General features: G+C 39.8%; 1 protein-coding gene and 1 long non-coding RNA gene across 4 annotated transcripts in view; one reads left to right on the top strand and one right to left on the bottom strand.

The window, feature by feature from the left end:
* The window catches only part of LOC144585776 (uncharacterized), a 78,851-nt gene extending 73,524 nt beyond the window's left edge, over positions 1–5,327 (bottom strand). Inside the window, exon 1 of the long non-coding RNA XR_013540321.1 lies at positions 5,068–5,327. This is a non-coding gene — a long non-coding RNA (uncharacterized LOC144585776). The remainder of the gene's footprint in view (positions 1–5,067) is intronic.
* Positions 1–19,875, top strand: part of LPGAT1 (lysophosphatidylglycerol acyltransferase 1) — a 90,718-nt gene that overhangs the window by 63,110 nt on the left and 7,733 nt on the right. For all 3 annotated transcript variants that reach the window (XM_020794662.3, XM_072990034.2, XM_078382938.1), the window contains 2 exons: positions 10,423–10,549; positions 16,907–17,013. In XM_020794662.3, the coding sequence (XP_020650321.1) occupies positions 10,423–10,549; positions 16,907–17,013 (234 nt within the window). The remainder of the gene's footprint in view (positions 1–10,422; positions 10,550–16,906; positions 17,014–19,875) is intronic.

Below are 19,875 nucleotides of genomic sequence, written 5' to 3'. Positions count from 1 at the left end.
ACGGCATTGGTCGCCCTGTATGATGACCTTCTGAGGGAGGCCGACAGGGGCAAAACGTCTCTGCTGGTCCTCCTCGATATTTCGGCGGCCTTTGATACCGTCGACCACGGTATCCTCCTGGGGAGGCTCTCCGAGTTGGGAATCGGTGGCCTGGCGTTAGCCTGGCTCCGTTCCTTCTTGGAGGACCGTCCCCAGAGAGTTCAGCTTGGGGAGAGTGTCTCGGCCCCGTGGAACTCCAACTGTGGGGTTCCACAGGGGTCGATTATCTCCCCAATGCTATTTAACATCTATATGAGGCCACTAGCGGGGGTCATCAGGGGGTGTGGAGCGCTGTGTCATCAGTATGCTGATGACACCCAGCTCTACATCTCCTTTTTACCAACAGCAGGTGATGCCGTCCTGTCCCTTCAACGCTGCCTGGGGACTGTACTGGAATGGATGCAGGAAAATGGCCTGCGGCTGAACCCGGACAAGACGGAAGTCCTGAGGGTGGGCCCCCCCCGTGGTTGGTGGCTTGGTTGGCTCTCTCTCGTTTGGGGGGGCCACCCTGGCTCCGGTGAGTGGGGTCCGCAGCTTGGGCATACATTTGGACCCGACGCTCACCATGGAAACACAGGTGGCGTCGGTTGTCCGCTCCGCCTTTTTCCACCTTTGGCGGATTGCCCGGCTGCGGCCCTATCTTGACTCGGGGGCGCTCACCACCTTAGTACACGCGCTCGTAATCTCAAGATTAGATCACTGCAACGCGCTCTACGTGGGGCTACCTTTGAGGCTGATACGGAAACTCCAGATGGTGCAGAATGCAGCAGCCAGACTCCTTACCGGAGGGAGAAAATTCCATCACATTTCTCCTACCCTGGCTAGACTGCATTGGCTGCCCATTCGTTTCCGTATTGACTTCAAAGTTTTAATGCTCACTTATAAGGCCCTAAACGGTTTGGGACCTCGATACTTGGCGGAACGCCTTCACCCACCAAGCTCTACCCGGACCACCCGCGCGACCCAGGAGGTGAGGCTGAGGAGCCTGACGCCGAGGGAGGCCCGGAGGGAGAAGACACGAAACCGGGCCTTCTCGGCGGTGGCTCCTCGCCTTTGGAACAATCTCCCTCCTGAGATTCGCGCAGCCCCTACGCTGGGTACATTCAAAACTCAACTGAAAACATGGCTGTATGTCAAGGCCTTCCCTCCTGCCAGCACCTAATCTAACTTAATTTATTTTTCTCTCCTTTATCTATTTATTATTTGCAATTATCTATGATTTTTGTCATTTTCTGTTAATTGATTTTTAATTTATTTTATTATAATTGTATATATGTTCTTGTTAGCCGCTCAGAGTGGTATAGATTTACCAGATGAGCGGGATATAAATCAAATAAATAAATAAATAATAAATGAGTCTTCATTAATTTTTTGTGAATTTTTTCTTCTCCCATAGGAAATAATGGAGCTGTCAGATTTTGACAGCTGTCAAAAGTTGGGGGAAAAAAATTCACCATTAATTAACGAAAAGTCAGATCAAAGCCAAATTAACTTTTGCATCCGTTTTAGAGGGTGCAGAAGCTAATCCAAGCATTTAAAACCATTTTTGACCCTTTTATGACACACTTAATTTTGCAAAAATTGACTTCGCAAAGCCATTGAAACCTATTGAGTCAGCTACAATACATTCCAATGGAGGATACATTGTATCGTTTAACGATGTTTCCTATGGGTTTTTTCGCTTAAGGACGGCAATCCGTGCCTATTGGAACGGATTAACCGGTTTCCAATGCATCTCTATGGGAAATGGTGTTTCGCATAAAGTTTTTTTCGCATAAGGTTTTTTTTTTTGAACCAATTAAAAACGTTATGCGAGGCACCACTGTATCTTCTACAATTAAATTTAGGCAATATTCCGTTAGTCATTGTTGCACTGCTTCCTGTGAAATCCAATTCCACTACAATGTTGGGTTATAGGCTAAATACTTTTGGCTTTTCTTGATAAGCTAAATAAATATTAGATAATTTACAAATGTATCTAAATGCATTAATTTAATGTTTATTGCATGCCTGCAATTCTGAATAAATTACATTTTGTAATTCTCATTACAATGCTATCTCAGGGGTGTGTGTCATGTTCAGTTTGAGTGGAAGTAAAATGTGTTTTTCATTTGAGTTTTCTTTCTTTGCAATGTGTTGGTTAATAACTAGCTAAATTTGTCCTAATATCACACACAACCGACACTGTTTCAAAATGTGAGTCTTTGGGCCAACTCCTGTTGCAAAAAACCTATGCTGCGATATCCAATTCCATTATTATTTAATTCAAACTAATTGAAAGTTTTCAATTCCCCCCCCCCCCATCAAATTCTGAGGCTCCCTAGGTGTCCTTTGCCTTTGGGAACCTTGGGATGGGAAGAGGCGAACCTTTAATAAGCAAAAAAAATTACTACCAGATCAACAGTGGTGCTCCTGATCCCAGCAGCAGTGATCAAGTAGCTATTTTTTATTATTTTTTATTATTAAAGATCACCACCATATCCCAAGTCACCCAGAGACTTCTCCAGGGCAAAAGGGTGGCCTAGGGAGCATAGGGAGCATATTTTAATTAATTCAAATTCAGTATTAACAATACTGAATTACAGTACAGTATTACCAATTCAGTATTAACAATACAGATCCAGTTTCCGTGGTATAACTTTACACCAAACCAGATTTTGTCATTATATTTTGTCATTTGTTATATTATCATCCTGTAGAACAAGCAGCAGATGGCTAAATGAGACTATACTATTTATCTTGACCAATTGTTTTTCCACATTTTGAATCCTGTCTGCCAGATTTGGATATTTAATTGCTTGCTCTCAAGTCGGTTTTGGAGGGTTTTCTAGGTACTGTATAGAGGACGCAGAGATATATTCGCGAAGGCGATGGTTTACTCCGAGATGGTTCACCATTCCCTTTTTTTGGATGTGCCCTGGAATTGTGCAGCTTGTCCAAGGCTACATAGGCTGGTCCTGCAACTAGGTAACAAACTGATTAAGTTATCCAGCCAGCCTGAATATTCATAGGGCAAAACAATTTAAGAATATATGAACTGTGTGGGATCAGACCCAGAGTCCTGTAGTCTTATTTCCAAATCTTGGCTACACATTTATTGATTGATTTTGTTAAAACATGTCTTTACTGTTTCTTGCTCATTTGGTTTTAGGAGGCTGTAGCCACTACACCACACTGGCCTCCATACGCATCAGTTTGGTTCAGGGAGAAAAGCAATATTTCTGTTGTATTTAATGCCTAGTACACTTTTTTTCTTCTTCTGCCTTCCAGAGACTGAAAAATGGCCAAATAATATAGGGTAATACACAGATGTCTTGAAAGTTTGTGTGTGTACATTTTCTGTACTTATTCATGTACAAAATTTGTGCAGCTCATAATGTTATTCTTCAATGGATTAATATCAACAAAACAATTCTCTTTTTTTTCTGCTTCTCTGAATGCTTTGAGACTTCAGAGAATTTGTGTTAGTACTTTATGAAAGTTTCCCTACTAAGGAATATATTGAACAGTATTGGGCCTTGGTAGCCCCTGGCTGCAAGAGAACCAGAGTGAAAGAACGCCCTGTAGAGCAGTGGTCCCCAACTCTTTTGACACCAGGGACCAGTTTCAATTGAACACCATTCTCCGGGTGGGTAGGGGGAGAGACTTGTTATGCAGTAGGAGTAGGTTGTTGGAGGACAGGTTTGAATCCAACTCATTACATGTATTGTGCTGGGACAGATGAGCGGAGCAGGAGGTGAGCTGAAATTGAAGCTCTGCCTCCTGATAGATCAGCGGTGACTTAGTACCTAATAGGAACGCACTGCTAGGAGGCAGCACTTTGCTTGTCACTCACCACCTGCTCGCTGCTCATGTGCCCTGGTAGCCTAGTCCTTCCAAGGCCATGGACTGATACCAGTCTGCACCTTGGGGGTTGGGGACCTCTGCAATTTGCAGAGTTTCCTCTCTCGGTTCTCTGTGGACTAATTTACGTGGTTCAGAGGAAGTAAAAAAATTAGGAGGATTCTCAAGAGTAACAGCAACGAAGATGATAAAAACTCTTCCAAAGTACAATCTCTGAAGTGTATACAGAATTGTGTTATTTCAAGTAGCTCAACTGATATTTTCAAAAATTGTAATCTCTGATCGCTAGTATTTATTCTGATGCAACTGTCTGAAAAGTGGATGAAATACCTACTGATAGCAACTGTGGTATCTGGATGGTGTGCAACACTTGGAGAGCTACATACATAAATGAAGCGTCTTGTGTGTCCTTTGGATAAAGTGTCATGTGGCCTAATTTCTGCTTCTTAATGAGGTTTGAGGATAAAATGGATAACCACCATCATGAGTTCATAGTAAGAGAAATTAAAACAGATATGAAAAATAATGCAAGTTTTTAGTTCAGTGCCTCCCAAAAATATTTTTGTTATTTTGTTTGCTCTCCCAGCTTTCATTCACAATATATTTGTATGTAATTACTAAAATTCTGTTGCACTGCTGTGCATACGCAGTGAGGGGATGATATCATCATCTCCAGCAAATCACCACCATTGATTAAAAGCAAATTGTCATAAAGATGATTTCAAGGTGTACACAGTTTATACACTGTGCTGTAAAGTTGTGTGCACTCTGAAATCACCGAAGAGGGTCAATCAGCAGTAATTTGCTGCTGGTGACATCAACACAGTTGTGCATGGAGAGCTGTGGAACAGGATTTTAGACAGTGCATATAGTAAAATCCTTGTGCCTCTGAATCTATGCCACTTCTTTGCTTTCCCAGTTTTCTGGAATTGGTTGCCACTGGTGAAAATTATCTGAATAGATAGAGGTTGTTGTTTTATTCCTAGCTATCCACTTGTTTCCTAGTGAATTCTTCAATTGGCAAGTCAAGACATTCTGTGTACTAGGCCAGTGGTTCTTAACGTGGGCGATAATGCCCCCCAGGGGGCAATTTCATTTTTCAGGGGGGCGGTAGAACGAAAAGGGGTGGCGTGGGGGCGCGGGAGCAGAAGGGGGGCGGTAGGGGGGCGCTGGAGCAAGCCAAACCTGTGAAGATGGCTGCAGCCTTTTTACAGTGTGCATGAATATATATTTTCCTCCAATTTTAATTTAGTTTCAGACTTTTTGTCTTGAAATTTTTAATTCCTGCATTTGTTTTTATGCCCTTTTTATATTTCTTTTTGCGTCTTAAAATTCACTTGCAACTAAATCATTAAATGTTACTTTTGGGGGGGCATTTCATTTTCTTGTAATTGAATTTTGTTTTCAGGGGTCATTGGATTTAAGTGTCTTAAATAAATAAACAAACAAACAAACAAACAAATAAATAAGCTATCATCACCGCGGGGAGGGGGCGATAACTGACCAGCTCTGTTCATATCCTACAGAGGATGTCCATCACTCTTAAAATTCCTCTCTTACCTTGCCTGATTGAGTCCACCCCATTTTCTGTCATTCCCTTTAGGGCAGTGGTCCCCAGCCTTGGGCCTCCAGATGTTCTTGGACTTCAACTCCCAGAAGTCCTGGCCAGCAGGGGTGGTGGTGAAGGCTTCTGGGAATTGTAGTTTAAAAACATCTGGAGGCCCAAGGTTGGGGACCACTGCTTTAGGGAACTCTGGACATCTTCTCCAGAAAACCAAAAAGGCATTTAATTCTGAGCATTTAATAGGGTCAGGAATATGATGCTGTTATCTAATTCATTGTCCCAAAATGTTATTAGATGAAGATCCAGAGCATTTAATAGGGTCAGGAATATGATGCTGTTATCTAATTCATTGTCCCAAAATGTTATTAGATGAAGATCCAGAGCATTTAATAGGGTCAGGAATATGATGCTGTTATCTAATTCATTGTCCCAAAATGTTATTAGATCAAGATCCAGAAGTGCAATCTGATCTGAAACTGGCAAATTTGATATTGGGTAATAGGGAAAGAGGTTGAAAATAAAACTCACTGTCATCATGCTCATATGCAAATGTATGCTGTAACCACATTTGAAATACTACAGTGGGGTCTCTACTTAAGAACTTAATCCGTATTGGAAGGTGGTTCTCAAGTGGAAAAGTTCTTATGTAGAATCTGCATTTCCCATAGGAATGCATTGAAAACCATTTAATCCGTATCTGCTCTTTTCCGTCCATAGAAACTAATAGGAAGCTGCTATTCCTCCTTCTACCACTAGAGGGGGATTTTTTCTCTTTTTTCCCTTAGGTCAGGGAACAGTGTTAAAACCACTTCTGAGGAAGCTAATTTTGAAGCAATGGACTGAAAACCAATTAATCTGTTCTGGCTGTTTTTTTTATGTAGAGGTGCGTTCGTACATTGAAGCATTAGTTCCCATACGAACTAATGCAAAGCTGGTTAATACGTACTCGACCACTAGGGGAGAACTTTTTTTTAACCTAAGATGACCTAAGGTTAAAAAAAGAGCAGGAAAGTTTTTTTTCCTGTTCTTATCTGGATTTTTGTTCTCAAGTAGAAGCAAAATTTAGCAAATGGAGCTGTTCTTAAGTGGAATTGTTCTTAAGTAGGGACGTTCTTAAGTAGAGACCCCACTGTATGTATATTTTGCTGCACATCAAACAAGATGATATTATTTTAGAGCTGAAACAGCTCACATCAGAAAATCTTACAGTCTCTGTGGCTTTTGTAGCCTTGAAGAATAGTGAATAATTAAACACATAATGGAAATGTATATACATACATATGAGATGAAGAAAATGGATAGGGAAGAATTATAATACTGGAAGCTGTGTCATCCAATGATGGAAAATTGGAGTTCATGAACTTAATTGCCATGAAATCTCTGCATAGAAAGGTATAAGATTCTGAATGATGGCTGGCAAACTGAATAAGGAAAAATTCCTCTGGATTGCTTTTGAATCCAGTGAACCCTTTGCTATTTGAAAATAAAATTCAAGTGTCTTTTAAAAATAGTTTTTTAAAAAAAAAAATAGCTTGGTTGCCAGAGATAATGTTAGTTGTAGTAGGTAAGCCAGGAGAGTGCAAGGAGGTACCTGAGAGCTGTTTCTGTTCTTTCTCTACGTAATATCTCTTGGCAGGACCACACTACTCTGTATAGGTAAAAATGCTGAGTATGACTTGATAGATTCCTAGTTTGGTTAGCTTTCTTGGATCCTGACTGTGCTGTCAGGTGAAATGAATATTTTTATGCAGAGTGTCAGAGAGGGAACCACATTGTTATCATCACTGGCTTATGCCTAGAGGCATCATACGTTGCTTGCATATGTTGCTTCCCTCTGGGAAATCCTCATATGAGAGAAACTGATCTTGCCCAAACACAAAAGGCAAGATCAGTTTCTCTCATATGAGGATTTACCAGAGGGAATCATAAACATTGATCAAGCTGTTTTAAAATCACAGTATTTGCTTTCCAGTCAGTTCTTCTGTTTCGGTTATTTCCCTTCTTTCATTTATTTTGTGTCGTGCTTTCCAGCCAATATATAGTAAATCCCTTTTATTTTCTATTATCCTGTTCCCTTTACCTGGAATGATTTTTCCCATCTACCTATGAAGCCTACTTCCTTCCATTTGTCAACCCCTTTTTGCTAAAGCCCCTCTTATAAAAATACATTGATGTGCCTAGTAATGCTGTTTAAAGTATTTCATAGTAGTGTTGACAACTGCTGGAGCCATACTAATTGCTGCTATTGGGAGTTAGGCCAGGATGATTATGGTAATTATTCTATTACACACCATTTCTTTCAAGATAATGATGGTAGTTTCTTGGATTTTACACTGTGGTTGATGAGCAATGTCGGACACGACTGGACAAAATTGTCAAGGGGAACCTTTACCTTTTCACTCATTTTCATCCAGTTAATTTGAGTAGCTATCAAACATCCTTCACTTTATTTCAGTACAGTATGTACTTTGTCTCTAGGTTGTGAGTATACCTCTTGAATCATAAAATAATGTGTCATAAATTAGTGCAGTTATGTATTTGTGAACTTATGACAAACATATTTATCTGTGCAGTGATGCTGATGGGGTGTTTTCTCTTTACCATTGAAATGTAATTTGTCATAAAGATTTATTTATTGATTGATTGATTGATTGATTGATTTATTTATTTATTTATTTATTTATTTATTTATTTATTTATTTATTTATTTATTTATTTATTTATTTATTTATTTATTTATTTATTTATTTATTTATTTAACTTATATGCCGCCCACACTACCCGAAGGTACCATAAGACTAGTTTGGAGGAAAGACACATGTATTCTGTTATTCAGTGACTGAAATCCTGGTGCTTTAATTTAACGCTGTGTGAGTCCAGCGATGCCATCCGCCACAATGGTTTTTTAGAAATTAAAAATATCCAGTTATCTCCTCCAAAGGTTCCAGAGCTGCCATGGGATCTGTAGCAGGCCCCTCTCAAGCCTTTACCCATCCAGGCCTCCAAGAGTGCTCACTACCTTTCACCAAAACTGTTGCCACCAACCTATCCTTAAAATCAAAAGGACAAGTGTTTCTTTCAAACAAATAAAAAATTTTATTGATTACATAAAAATAAAAAGGGTAAATCACTGGTATTAAATCAATTAGTCAATCACTGTTTCTCAGACACTAGCTCACACAGACTTTTCCCTCACTGACAGGCTCTTTCTCACTCTCTATCAATCTCTCTAATCACTCATCTCTCAATCTGATCTCCCCTCACACATCACACACACCTTATATCAGTGGTTCTTAACCTTTTTGAAAGAAACGCCCCCTTGAGCCATTGAAGAAGTTAGGATCGCCCCCCTCCCCACGGCGATATCTTATTTATTTGTTTGTTTGTTTGTTTACTTATTTATTTATGACACTTAAATCCAATGACCACTGAAAACAAAATTCAATTCCAAGAAAATGAAATGCTCCCAAAAAGTAACATTTAATGATTTAGTTGTAAGCGAATTTTAAGATGCAAAAAGAAATATAAAAAGGGCATAAAAACAAACCGCAATGCAGGAACTAAAAATTTCAAGACAAAAACTCTGAAACTAAATTAAAATTGGAGGTTGCAGCCATCTTCACAGGTTTAGCTTGCTCCAGCGCCCCCCTACCGCCCCCCTTGTGCTCCAGTGCCCCCACACCGCCCCTTTTCATTCTACTGCCCCCCTGAAAAATGAAATTGCCCCCTGGGGGGCATTATCGCCCACGTTAAGAACCACTGCCTTATATAACCCAGCTCCTCCCACCTCTGCACCACCCTCCGTCCTCTCATTGGCTGAGGCTCCCCTGCCCAGCTATGACGGACAGGTGAGAGCAGAGCTGAACGCCACAGGATCCCTTTTATTGTAGGGAAGGTTTTGGGAGCTGTGGAACAGGGGAAGTCTTGCATTTCTGAAAGTGGGGAGATTTTACAAGTGGCAGCAATGATTTTTGAAAATTAAAGACTCCTTCCCCATCTCACGGCCCGTAAAAGCTTCTCTGTGACAGAAGGGATCTTTAAGGGAGCCTCTGAACCTTCAGGAGAGGCCACTCTGCCTATTCTGAGTATGTCACATATAACATAGCACTTAGCTAAAGAATTAAACATTGGGTTAAGTCTTTGGATTAATTAGCCAAATAAATATTTTAGAGAATAGATAGAAAGCCAAATATTTATTTGTTGTGGCACTTTGAAGCCTCTGTGAACAGAGAAATGTCAAGATATTTGGATAACAATTAAATGTCAACAGTGGTGCTAATTCCCCTTACATTATCCTATACTAAGGCTATAAGAGGGGAATGGACATACTGTGTATGACAGAGTGGAATGGAGAATATTTTATTATAATATAATAATCGTTGAACTGCAGCTGGAAGGAACCCTATGGATTATCAAGTCCAGCCCTTCTCAAGGAGGCACAGTGAGGAATTGAACTCTCAGCCTCCTGCTCCACAGCCAGACGCCTAAACCACTGAGCTATCCAGCAGTTCTTGGGTATCCAGAATTTGAATACTGGAGATGAGTAAAAGTCTGATCAAGTATAGCCATTTATGTAAGCAGTGATTTGGAACTTAAGAGAATTCTCCAGATGAAGAAGAAATAACTCATGTGTACTTTTTGTTATTTTTGCATACGGATCCACTGAGAGCTCAGGTGAGGTCTGGGCCATTTCACATTGTGACCCTTTCTCATGGTTTGGGAAGAGGGATAAAAAAAATATTTTAATATAAAGAATGCTAAAAGTTTCTCAAGTGGAGGAAAATACACCCTTAACTGAGGCTCCCCATGAGGTAAGGTTTGAGTCAGTCTTGCTTTGGTTTTCTGTTGTGGAGCCTGTCTGTATATCATGATATACGATGAAACAGAATGTAATGAAACAGAATAGTAGAACAGAGTATTACAAAAGATCTAATTTTGCTGTTTCATTCCTTTTCTCCTATAATTCTCTCTCATAGAAAGTAAACCAAAAGGTCTTCAGTGGGTGATAGATACAACGGTTGCCTATCCCAAAGCTGAACCCATAGACATCCAGACTTGGATTCTCGGCTATAGACGACCAACAGTTACCCATGTACATTACAGGTAGGAAAGAAAATACCTTAAATTACTTTAAATTAAAGCCTATAAAATGGAAATAAAATACTACTAATCTGAAATAAAATACTTTGATCACTTCACTTTGAAAAACCATATTTTCCTTGTAATATGAGTATTTGTAAACAGTGGCCAATATTTTCCAGCTCAGTAAACCAGTGGCAAAATCTGTGGTGAATCCAAATCAGGAACAGACTTTGAATTCAAAGTAGTACTCCAGTTATGCTCGAATTCATCATTTAAGATCTGGAGGAGGTTGTCCTGCCTTGGTTAAGGATTGGCCATGAAGTCCCTACTTGCCATTTCTCTCTCTCTCTCTCTCTCTCTCTCTCTCTCTTTCACATTCCGAATCTAGCTTCAATTCTGGATTACAGTGCTGATCTGAAATCCTTGCTGGGGTTCCTAGGCTCCATTGACCCTGTATTTAAAGGGGATTGGTGTTGATGGAACTGTTCATTCACATGTGCAAAAAGATAGGTATGGGCAGATAATGTTCTGAGTGCCACTGTGCCTTATCTAGTGACCTAGCTAGCAGGACTATGGTAATTTTTCTGATGTCTTCAAATTAAATCTTATTATAACATGCTTCATGTGGAGCTGCCCTAGTAGTGTTACTCAGTGCAAAATACTGCAGCTGAATGTGGACTAGTACAAAACAGATTGAACAAACGTCTGATGGAACGATGTCAGTTATTTCTAAACTCAATTCAAAGCTCTGGTTTTGATAGATCCCATAGTCCTAAACCATGTGACAAAACAATGGTTACTTGAAGTAGAAACTCTTAGTGACACCCATCCTGTGGGAGACTGTCCCAGATGGGACCTAGCACATCCTGTTGTATTCTTTCAGATTTTTCACTAAAACCTTGTATCTGGCATCCATTATTTCTAAATTTTTAGTCTGATAAATATTATTATTCCTTTACTGTTTTTTGTAGGGATGGGATTTTCAGATTTACAATCCTGTAGCAATTCTCTTTCTTTCTTTTTCTTTTTTCTTTTTTTAAGGCTTCCCTCACAAAGGCTTCCCAAGGACAAAAAATGCTTCTAGCACAAAGTTATGCAACTCGATTTTGCCCAGTGTTTAATATATGTGTGCTTATAATTGCATTTGTGAATCCAGGAGAAAACTAGGTTCACTCAGTAGTTTGAATGACAACTAAGCAGAGGACATGCCAGAGGGGAAAGTATATATATTTTAGTAGAATTTATATCTTGAGCTTCTTAACCCTATCCCAATGCATCCCAATTTCTGTTGAAAAGCTGTGTACTATAAAAGATAGTACACTTGGCTGTAGCTTTTGCCTTCGTCGTTACCTATAAAGTTACCTGATAACTTTACAGTTTAATGAACTATAGTTTAATTAGCGCTTAACAATCTCCAAAAGGTGATGAAAACATAACAGCAAAAAAGGGCAAATGCAAGGTACAGTAGCTAACTGAACATGATTTTGAGAAATGTTTACTTCTGACTGCCTTTTGAATGCTAACCTCAGCTAGCTATTTTGCGCCTTTAACCAGAAGTCCAGTGCACAGCAGCCTTACATAAGAGAAGCCAAAAGGCATTTACTTGGGAGAGTTCACTAATGAGAATGGAGAGCAGCTACTTTTGTAACCCTTCAACATCTTCCAGGCATGTTGAGACTAAAATGTCATTGCAAGGTCTTGGGGAAAAGGAGGCAGCAATGATGTAAATAGAAAATAGTTGGTGAAATAAGTAAGATTACACAACATGTGTGGGAATATTCTCATTCAGTAGATCATTTCTTTGTCATCTTGCAGCTACTGTCCTCTAACCAACCATCTGTCCTATTAAGACAATGTGTAAAGAAGGTTTGGATCTATATGTGGTGTTTCTTTAAGAATTTTAAAAAAGAAAAATCGATGTGTCACATTCCCCCCTGCCCCTTGGTTGTTTCACCAAACAAAGGCACAAGCTACATGTCATTCAGCTGCCACCAGTTGATTACATCAACATGATTCACTACTAAAGACAGTGGTCCAGTCAATGTATCATTTAAAAATCAAGTAGAAATTGTTTATTGTTACCTGAAGTAAAAGTTCAGTCAGTTTCGTTAACTCTCAGCTAAAACAACATTCCTTTCTATTCTCTACCGCCTCCTCAAACTCTCTCTCAACTCCAAACTCCCCAAACTCAAACTCCCTCTCTCCTCTTCTAATTCCCCTCATTTTTCTTCTCATCTCCTTATCTGCACCTCCCACCAACTCCCATCGGTGCATGCAAATATCAACATGAATATTAATGAACAGGGTGAACGCTACATGATGCAGTACTGTATGTATAGAATGACGAAGGCAAAAGGTTCAGCACTACAAAGTGACAACACAAAGGGGTGCATTTCCCTTCCACTTGGCTTTGATGACTGATTTCGCCTGTTGTGGCAGGAAGGCTGTTGCAGCAGCATTGGGGAAAAGTCCTGCTTAGTGCAAAAGTGCCTCAGAATGGTCAAGAAAATAAATGAGTATTGAGAATCTGGACCAGGTACTTGGTATTTAATGCTACCGTTTCCAGGAGGTAAGTGGCAGGCACTTGGTAAATCAGAGTTGGAATTCTGTGCTGGAATTCTAGCACATGAGTAAACATGGACACAATGCATATACTGATTATTGCTGCTGAGTATGTTGCTGTTTTCTTACTTGTTTCTACTTTCTAGCTGCTTTGAGAAAAATGTCTATAATGTGAAGTTTCATGTTGTCTGATTCTAGATGGTTCTGCCATTTCCAGTGAGGGCCTTACTTAAGTATTTGTATCTGACTAAGAGACCCAAAGGCCATAAGCTGAGTCCTTGTTAATTAACTAACTGTCTTCGCTTACATTCACTTGGGAATGAACACTTTTTCACTAAGTAGCTTGGCTCATCTACTTAGTGAAAAAAATGACACCTCAGGATGAGATTGGCTCATTAAATTTGCCTTGGCTGCAGAGGGTTATAGGTGAAAGAGGAGGCACAGAACCTGCTCATTGTCTCATAGTTTTGATTCATTGTTGTCTCAGTTCTCTCATGTTGCTCTACTTTGTGTTAACTTTGGTTCTGGGTTCGCTTTGCTTGATTCTCGTACTTCAGTATCCAGCTAAAGGCATCAGTTGTTCTTGATTATTTTATTTATGTAGATCCATCTCTGCACTAATATTTTATTTTATTTATATGCCGCCCACTCTACCCAGAGGTCTCTGGGCGGCTTACAACAATTAAAATTCAATTAAGATACAATAAAAGATAAAATGATTAAAATACAATTAAAATTGCCATCAGGACCCACAGTTGATGTTACTTCAATTAAAAGCCTTCTGGAACAGGAAAGTTTTGATCTGGCACCGAAATGTCATCAACGTCGGCGCCAGACGAATTTCAGTCGGGAGGGCATTCCATAGTCTGGGGGCAGCTGCCGAAAAGACCCAATATAAACCTACTCCTCTAGAAACACTTTGTGTGCTGGTTATTCTAATAAATATCAATTTAAAAAATCCAGTACCTTGCTGATCTCTTGGCTTAGTGTAACTCTGTAAAAGTTTTGGCTGAGACAGTGGGAACAATAAAAGCAGTTTGCCTCCTTTGATCTCAGGGATGTCCTATAAGATCTGAAAGTCCCAGGTCAGTTGGTTGGTAGGTAAATGAGTAGAACTGGAGTCAAATGATTCTGGGTTATTTCAGATATGTATTTGAAGTATACTGTAGGAATATTTGGAAGAGTGTAGCTATATTAATCCAAAAACAACAATCCTGTGGCATCTTGAAAACTAACATTTCATTCAGAATATGCTTTCAAGGAATGCAGCCTGCTTCAGATATATGCATGTTCATTTTGAGACCCCTGCAGTAAAGTGGGCCACAACCCATAAAACCAAGGCCAAGTAAAACACACCAGATAAGAAAGCTGTTCACCCACGTCTAGGCAAATACAAAGCAGAACTTGCATTAAGAGACTTCTGGGTTGTTTTCTGACCCCATGGGAATATTCCCATATACGCAAAGCATAACAAATGCACCATTTCTGGCTTTACAAACAGAGTATTCCAGGGAACCTGTATTCATGTGAACTCAAACATCTACTTTAAATAGTTGTCAGATCTTCTTGTGCATTCCCCAATAGAATTTCTGAGTCTTAAACATACTGTTAATGTTGTTTCCAATTCAAAGCAATAAAACTTTGTTTTGTCAGGAAACAAACATAAGCCGTGTAGGACAAGTGATGTTATTTTCTATTTCCAGGAAGACTTAGTGTTAATGTTACCATGAAACAAGTTTCTGCCCGAAAACAAAATTGTCTCTGCTGAGGGAAATGTCCCTCAGTGGCCATTTTACGGACAAGCAGAGCAAATTACTTTGGCGCTGCAAGGCATGTTCTGGTTTAGACCTCTTCAGGTTATCGTATCAAAAATGTGTATCTTGTAGATCTAGATTAGGGTGGCTTCTGCAGCAAAATAGACCTCATGAAATACTAAAATGTTCCATCTGCCTCGATGAGGGTTAATTTGTCAGAAGACTTGTTTTTAGTGGGATATGTACTAAAACCTTGATAGTTAAAAAAAAATTCTCTTCTCAACTTAACCCTCATTGAAGCAGATGCGACATTTTAGTTCCCCAGGTGTACTGTTCTGTTCTGGAAGTCAACCAGAATTAGATTGACAAGGTAAAAGCAATCTGCTGCAGTTATATGCCAGGTAGCTCAGAGGTTCAGGCATCTGGCTGCAGAGCCAGGGGTTGGGAGTTTGATTCCCCCACTGTGTCTCCTTAACAGGAGATGGATTTAATCATCTATATGGTCCCTTCCAGCTCTGCAGTTCTGAGATGATGATGATGATGATGATGATGATTATATTCAATACAACTGTTGTTGTTATTATTATCATTATCATTATTATTATAAATGTTTTATTACAGTCATTGACCAGCAAAAATAAACAACATTATTTAAATTAGGAAACATAAAATCAATCTAAAAACACCTATATACACACACATATATAAAACTACATTCATACATCTTATTAGATACCTCCTGTGTCCCTATTATAGGGTTTTTCTATGGGCTATTGTAGCTTGCATAGAATGACAGAATTGTTACTTTGAAGCTCATAGAGCCCGTGTGATCATTAAGGTCTCTACATGTATATACCAATTTACAGATACAGTGGGGTCTCGACTTACGAATGTCCCTACTTAGGAAAATTTCGAGTTACGAAAAGCTCTGACTGCAAAATTTTGCTTCGACTTGTGGCCAGAGCTTCCAGTTACGAACAGAAAAAAGGTGGGGAATTCAAACTGTTGGTGGCAAAGAGGCTGCTTCTTTGCCCCAGCGGTTAGGAAAAGGGAGGATCAGCCTCCTGGGCTTCCAACACTGCCCCGACTGCCCTGCTGGGTACCAGTGCTTTGGAAGCCCAGGAAGCCAGCACCCATCATGGAGGTTGGAGCAGCTTTTGGCTTCCCGGGCTTCCAAAGCTGCCCCTGCTGCCTTCTGTCTTCTGTCCCCACTGGGACGGAAGACAGAGGGCAACGCGGACGGGAGGCAGAGGGCAGCAGAGGGGGTTTGGACACCTGGGAAGCCAGCACTCAGCGCGGAGGTCAGGGCAGCTTTCGGCTTCCCGGGCTTCCAAAGCTGCACCCGCTGCCCTCTGCCTCCTGTCCCCGTGGGGATGGGAGGCAGAGGCCAGCGGGTGCAGCTTTGGACGCCCAGGATTTTTTTTCTTTGGCCGGAACAAATTAATTGATTTTCAATGCATTCCTATGGGAAATGGTGCTTCGACTTACGAAATTTTTTTGTTACGGCCACCGGTCCAATACGGATTAATTTCATTAGTCGAGGCACCACTGTACTATAGCTGCACTTTGGGTGGAACCTTTCCTTCATGGATTTTGATTGCAGCAGCAGAGAATTTAGCTACTTTTGTCAGCATATCTGAATTTTGGTTTAGCCCAGTAAATCTGCATCTCCCTGTCAGCAAAAGCAGTGTGTAATGTGCCTCTGATCGTTCAATTGGTTGAAAGGTTAGTTTTAGCCAAAAGTTTTAAATAGCCAGCCAAGCTTTGGCTTCAACGTTCAGGTAGCCCACTTCCTTAAGTTCAGACTTCTTACTGAATTTCAGCCTTTGAGTACACCTGTTTTTGAAAGAATGTTGCCGGGGGGGGGGGGAGGGATTAAACAGAAAAAAAATGTTCTTGAGTAATATTTGGTTCTTCTAAAACTGAAACAAATACTACGGCAATATATATGCTAGATCCAGATCCAGTTTTCAAAATGGAAAGAAACTTATTAGATTCACTTTTAAAATGATGAATTATTTAATACATCTAATTAACAGTTCTGTTCTTCTTTAAAATGTAGGATTTTTCCAATTAAAGATGTACCTGTTGAGCCCGAAGCCCTCACTGTCTGGTTATATCAGCGGTTCATTGAAAAAGAGGATCTCTTGTCACACTTTTACAAAACAGGTAAAATATTTTCTAAATGAACAGTAATGTCTCCCCCCCCCCCCCCCGCTGCCACTGCCAAAGTTCCTCGTATTGCAAGCATAACACAGCTGTGTGCTCCATTCCTCTGATCTTTGCCAGCAAAGTACAGTTATCACACTGTGAAAGAATGGCTTCATATTTAGGCACAGTCATCTGACTCAGCTTTTTGTGTGTGCATGTGCGTGTGTGTGTGTTCTCTTTCTTCACACCACTATCACCAGCTAATGTTTTTTCAACATGTTTATTAGCAGTACTGTTCTTTTTCACTGTCAAGTTAGCTAGAACAGTAATTCCCAGCCTTTTTCAAATCGTGGCCCCTTTTATAATAGGCAAGTAGCCTGTAAACTCCCCCCTCCATGTTAACATAAAAAGGCATTTTTAATGAGATAAAATTATCCCTTCTCAGAAAGTGGAGGCTTCTTTCTCCCCGCAAAGGACCTGTTTCTCATACATACAGATACATGCTAATATCCTGCTCTGAAAGGTCAAGAAATTATTTAACAAGGGTTAGAACACATATAAGCTGACCTGTGACCTTCTCAGAAGGCACTTTTTGACCTCCCCCTTGGGCATCACAACCCCCAGATCGAGAAGCACTGAGCTAGAACATCCAGGTAGTCAAAAGTCTCATGTTTCTAATATCAAATAATATTAATTTATCTGGTCCAATTCCTTTGTATAAATAATAAAAGTAATAGTCTGTCTTTTTCAGAGATTTCAGGACTCCTGATCAGGTACCACAAAACAGGCTTTTAATACAATAGTAACACAAGGCCTTGTGAGACTGTTTTTTTAATGTTTTCAATTTATTTAAGAATAAAAAGACTGTTAAAGACTCATCCATCATCAGGGCTCACAGAACATGTTTCTCAAAACATAAACTATTAGTTGTATACCTAGTATTTCTCCAGGCATGTCTACACATTGCTGAGCCATGTGAGATGCATGAGAATTATCTTGGAGGAGCAAATAGGACTACAACCTTAAAGTGTTTTCTAGTCTCTGTCCTGCTGATGATTGGTATGTGTGCCGGACAGAAGTAGAGTTTTAAATGTGTTTGAATCAGCATATGCAAATGGATTTTCTTGAGTAATTTTTTTAAAATCAGAGAAAGGCATTGAGGGTTTGAAGGTGGGTGCTGCCCCCCCCAAGGTTCATGTGTGGACTTGCACAGCCGCTGGACTTCTACAAGTCACCCAGATAGTAAATGATAAAGAGGGTTACAAAAGGGTTGGTGAGGCGTTCAAGTAATGCAAAACTTGAAGTGGAACATGGTCATATGAATTCAGAGTGTGAAAAGTTGCCTTTTGGGGGGCTAGAGCTTACAGGGAAGGGTAATGTGGGAAGCATTGACATTTAAAGGGAGAGAAATATAGCTTGTGAAAAGTGGTAATACTTAACATGGGCAGAGATTCTTCAGTGATCATTGAAATATATTAAAATTCATATTCCCAGCTTCTGTTCCACCTTAAATAATTTGCAGACCCTTCTTTGATATCTTACCAAATTTGCTCTAGGAAACTAAAGTGGTAACAGAGAAAGTGATTTCTTCATGCAGGGCAACCTGATTTATAATCAGTAAAGGAACAGACATATTTCTAATTATCTGTCCCAGTCTGTTGCTCTTATATTTGAACTCTGTAATGTTGTTTTCAATATATCTGATGTAATGAACAAAGGCTGATAATGTGTTTGGGGAAGCAATTTGCAAATCCAAATAGCAGCCAGTGTGTGGAAGAACACCTGGATTTGTTCTGTTTCAGCTACTTTGAGAGAACATGGGCTTAAAATAATTAATAGATGGTATATGACCCCTCTGAAACTAGGTTGTTTCGGTAATGGTATTGCTTCTGGGTGTTGGAGGTAGACTGTACATGCAATTATGGTGGTATCACCCTAAAATCCACTCCTTTGGGGTCCTAGTATTCTCAGAAATTGAAATTATAACTGACACTAGCAGTGGCTTACAGTTATTTAAGGTCTCCAATTCAGCACTAAACATGTTAGCAGTTGCTGTTAATTGGAAATCGGGAGATCAATTCACAGTTTCTCTTTCTTTCTTTCTTTCTTTATTTTTTATTATTTATTTATTTATTTATTTATTAGCTTTTTGCCCCGCCCCTCTAGACAATGTCTACTTGGGGCGGCTTACATAGATAAAAACAAGACAATATGGCATGTATAAAATCATAAAAATTACAATTATAACAATTAATTTAAAGAAAATATTGCCAAGATGGCATGACTCAAAAAGAAAGAGAAATAAGAATCACTTAATTGACTGGAGGGAAGGCCTGCTTGAATGGTCAAGTTTTTAGCTGGCTTTTTAAAACACCCAGCGAGGGTGCCAGCCGAATTTTGGTTGGGAGGGTGTTCCACAGCCGAGAAGGCCCAGTTTCTTGTTTTTTCCTTCCGGGCCTCCCTCGGCGTCAGGCCCCTCAGCCGTCCCTGCTGGCTGTGTCGGGTGATTCGGGTAGATCTATGTGGTTATTAAGAATTTGGCAGTTAGAGTAAAGGGAAAAATTAATTCTTCACGTTTGCTCCTTAATATCTATGCAAACCTATAGTGCCGTACCTGGTTTCCTTTTATTTTGCATGCATCTTTGTTGGATTATTCTGTGCCTCCAGCAATGACAGATCCTTTGCAATAATATATTAAAGAGAGCACTTAGATCAATAATTTTTAGAATCTTGCACCTTATGGTCATAGGTTTATTTTCTTAATACACGAATATACATGAATATGTATTTTCATATATGCACAATTATCTGTTTATATTAAATGTCTAGGTTTTATTTAAATCCAAGTAATGCATCATCCAGATGTGTTTTATCTCTGCA

This window comes from Pogona vitticeps, chromosome 1 (assembly GCF_051106095.1).
Source record: "Pogona vitticeps strain Pit_001003342236 chromosome 1, PviZW2.1, whole genome shotgun sequence".
In the NCBI taxonomy this organism is placed as follows: Eukaryota; Metazoa; Chordata; class Lepidosauria; order Squamata; family Agamidae; genus Pogona; species Pogona vitticeps.
Note: the sequence above shows the minus strand (reverse complement) of the source record. Positions and strands in the feature narration are given on the sequence as shown.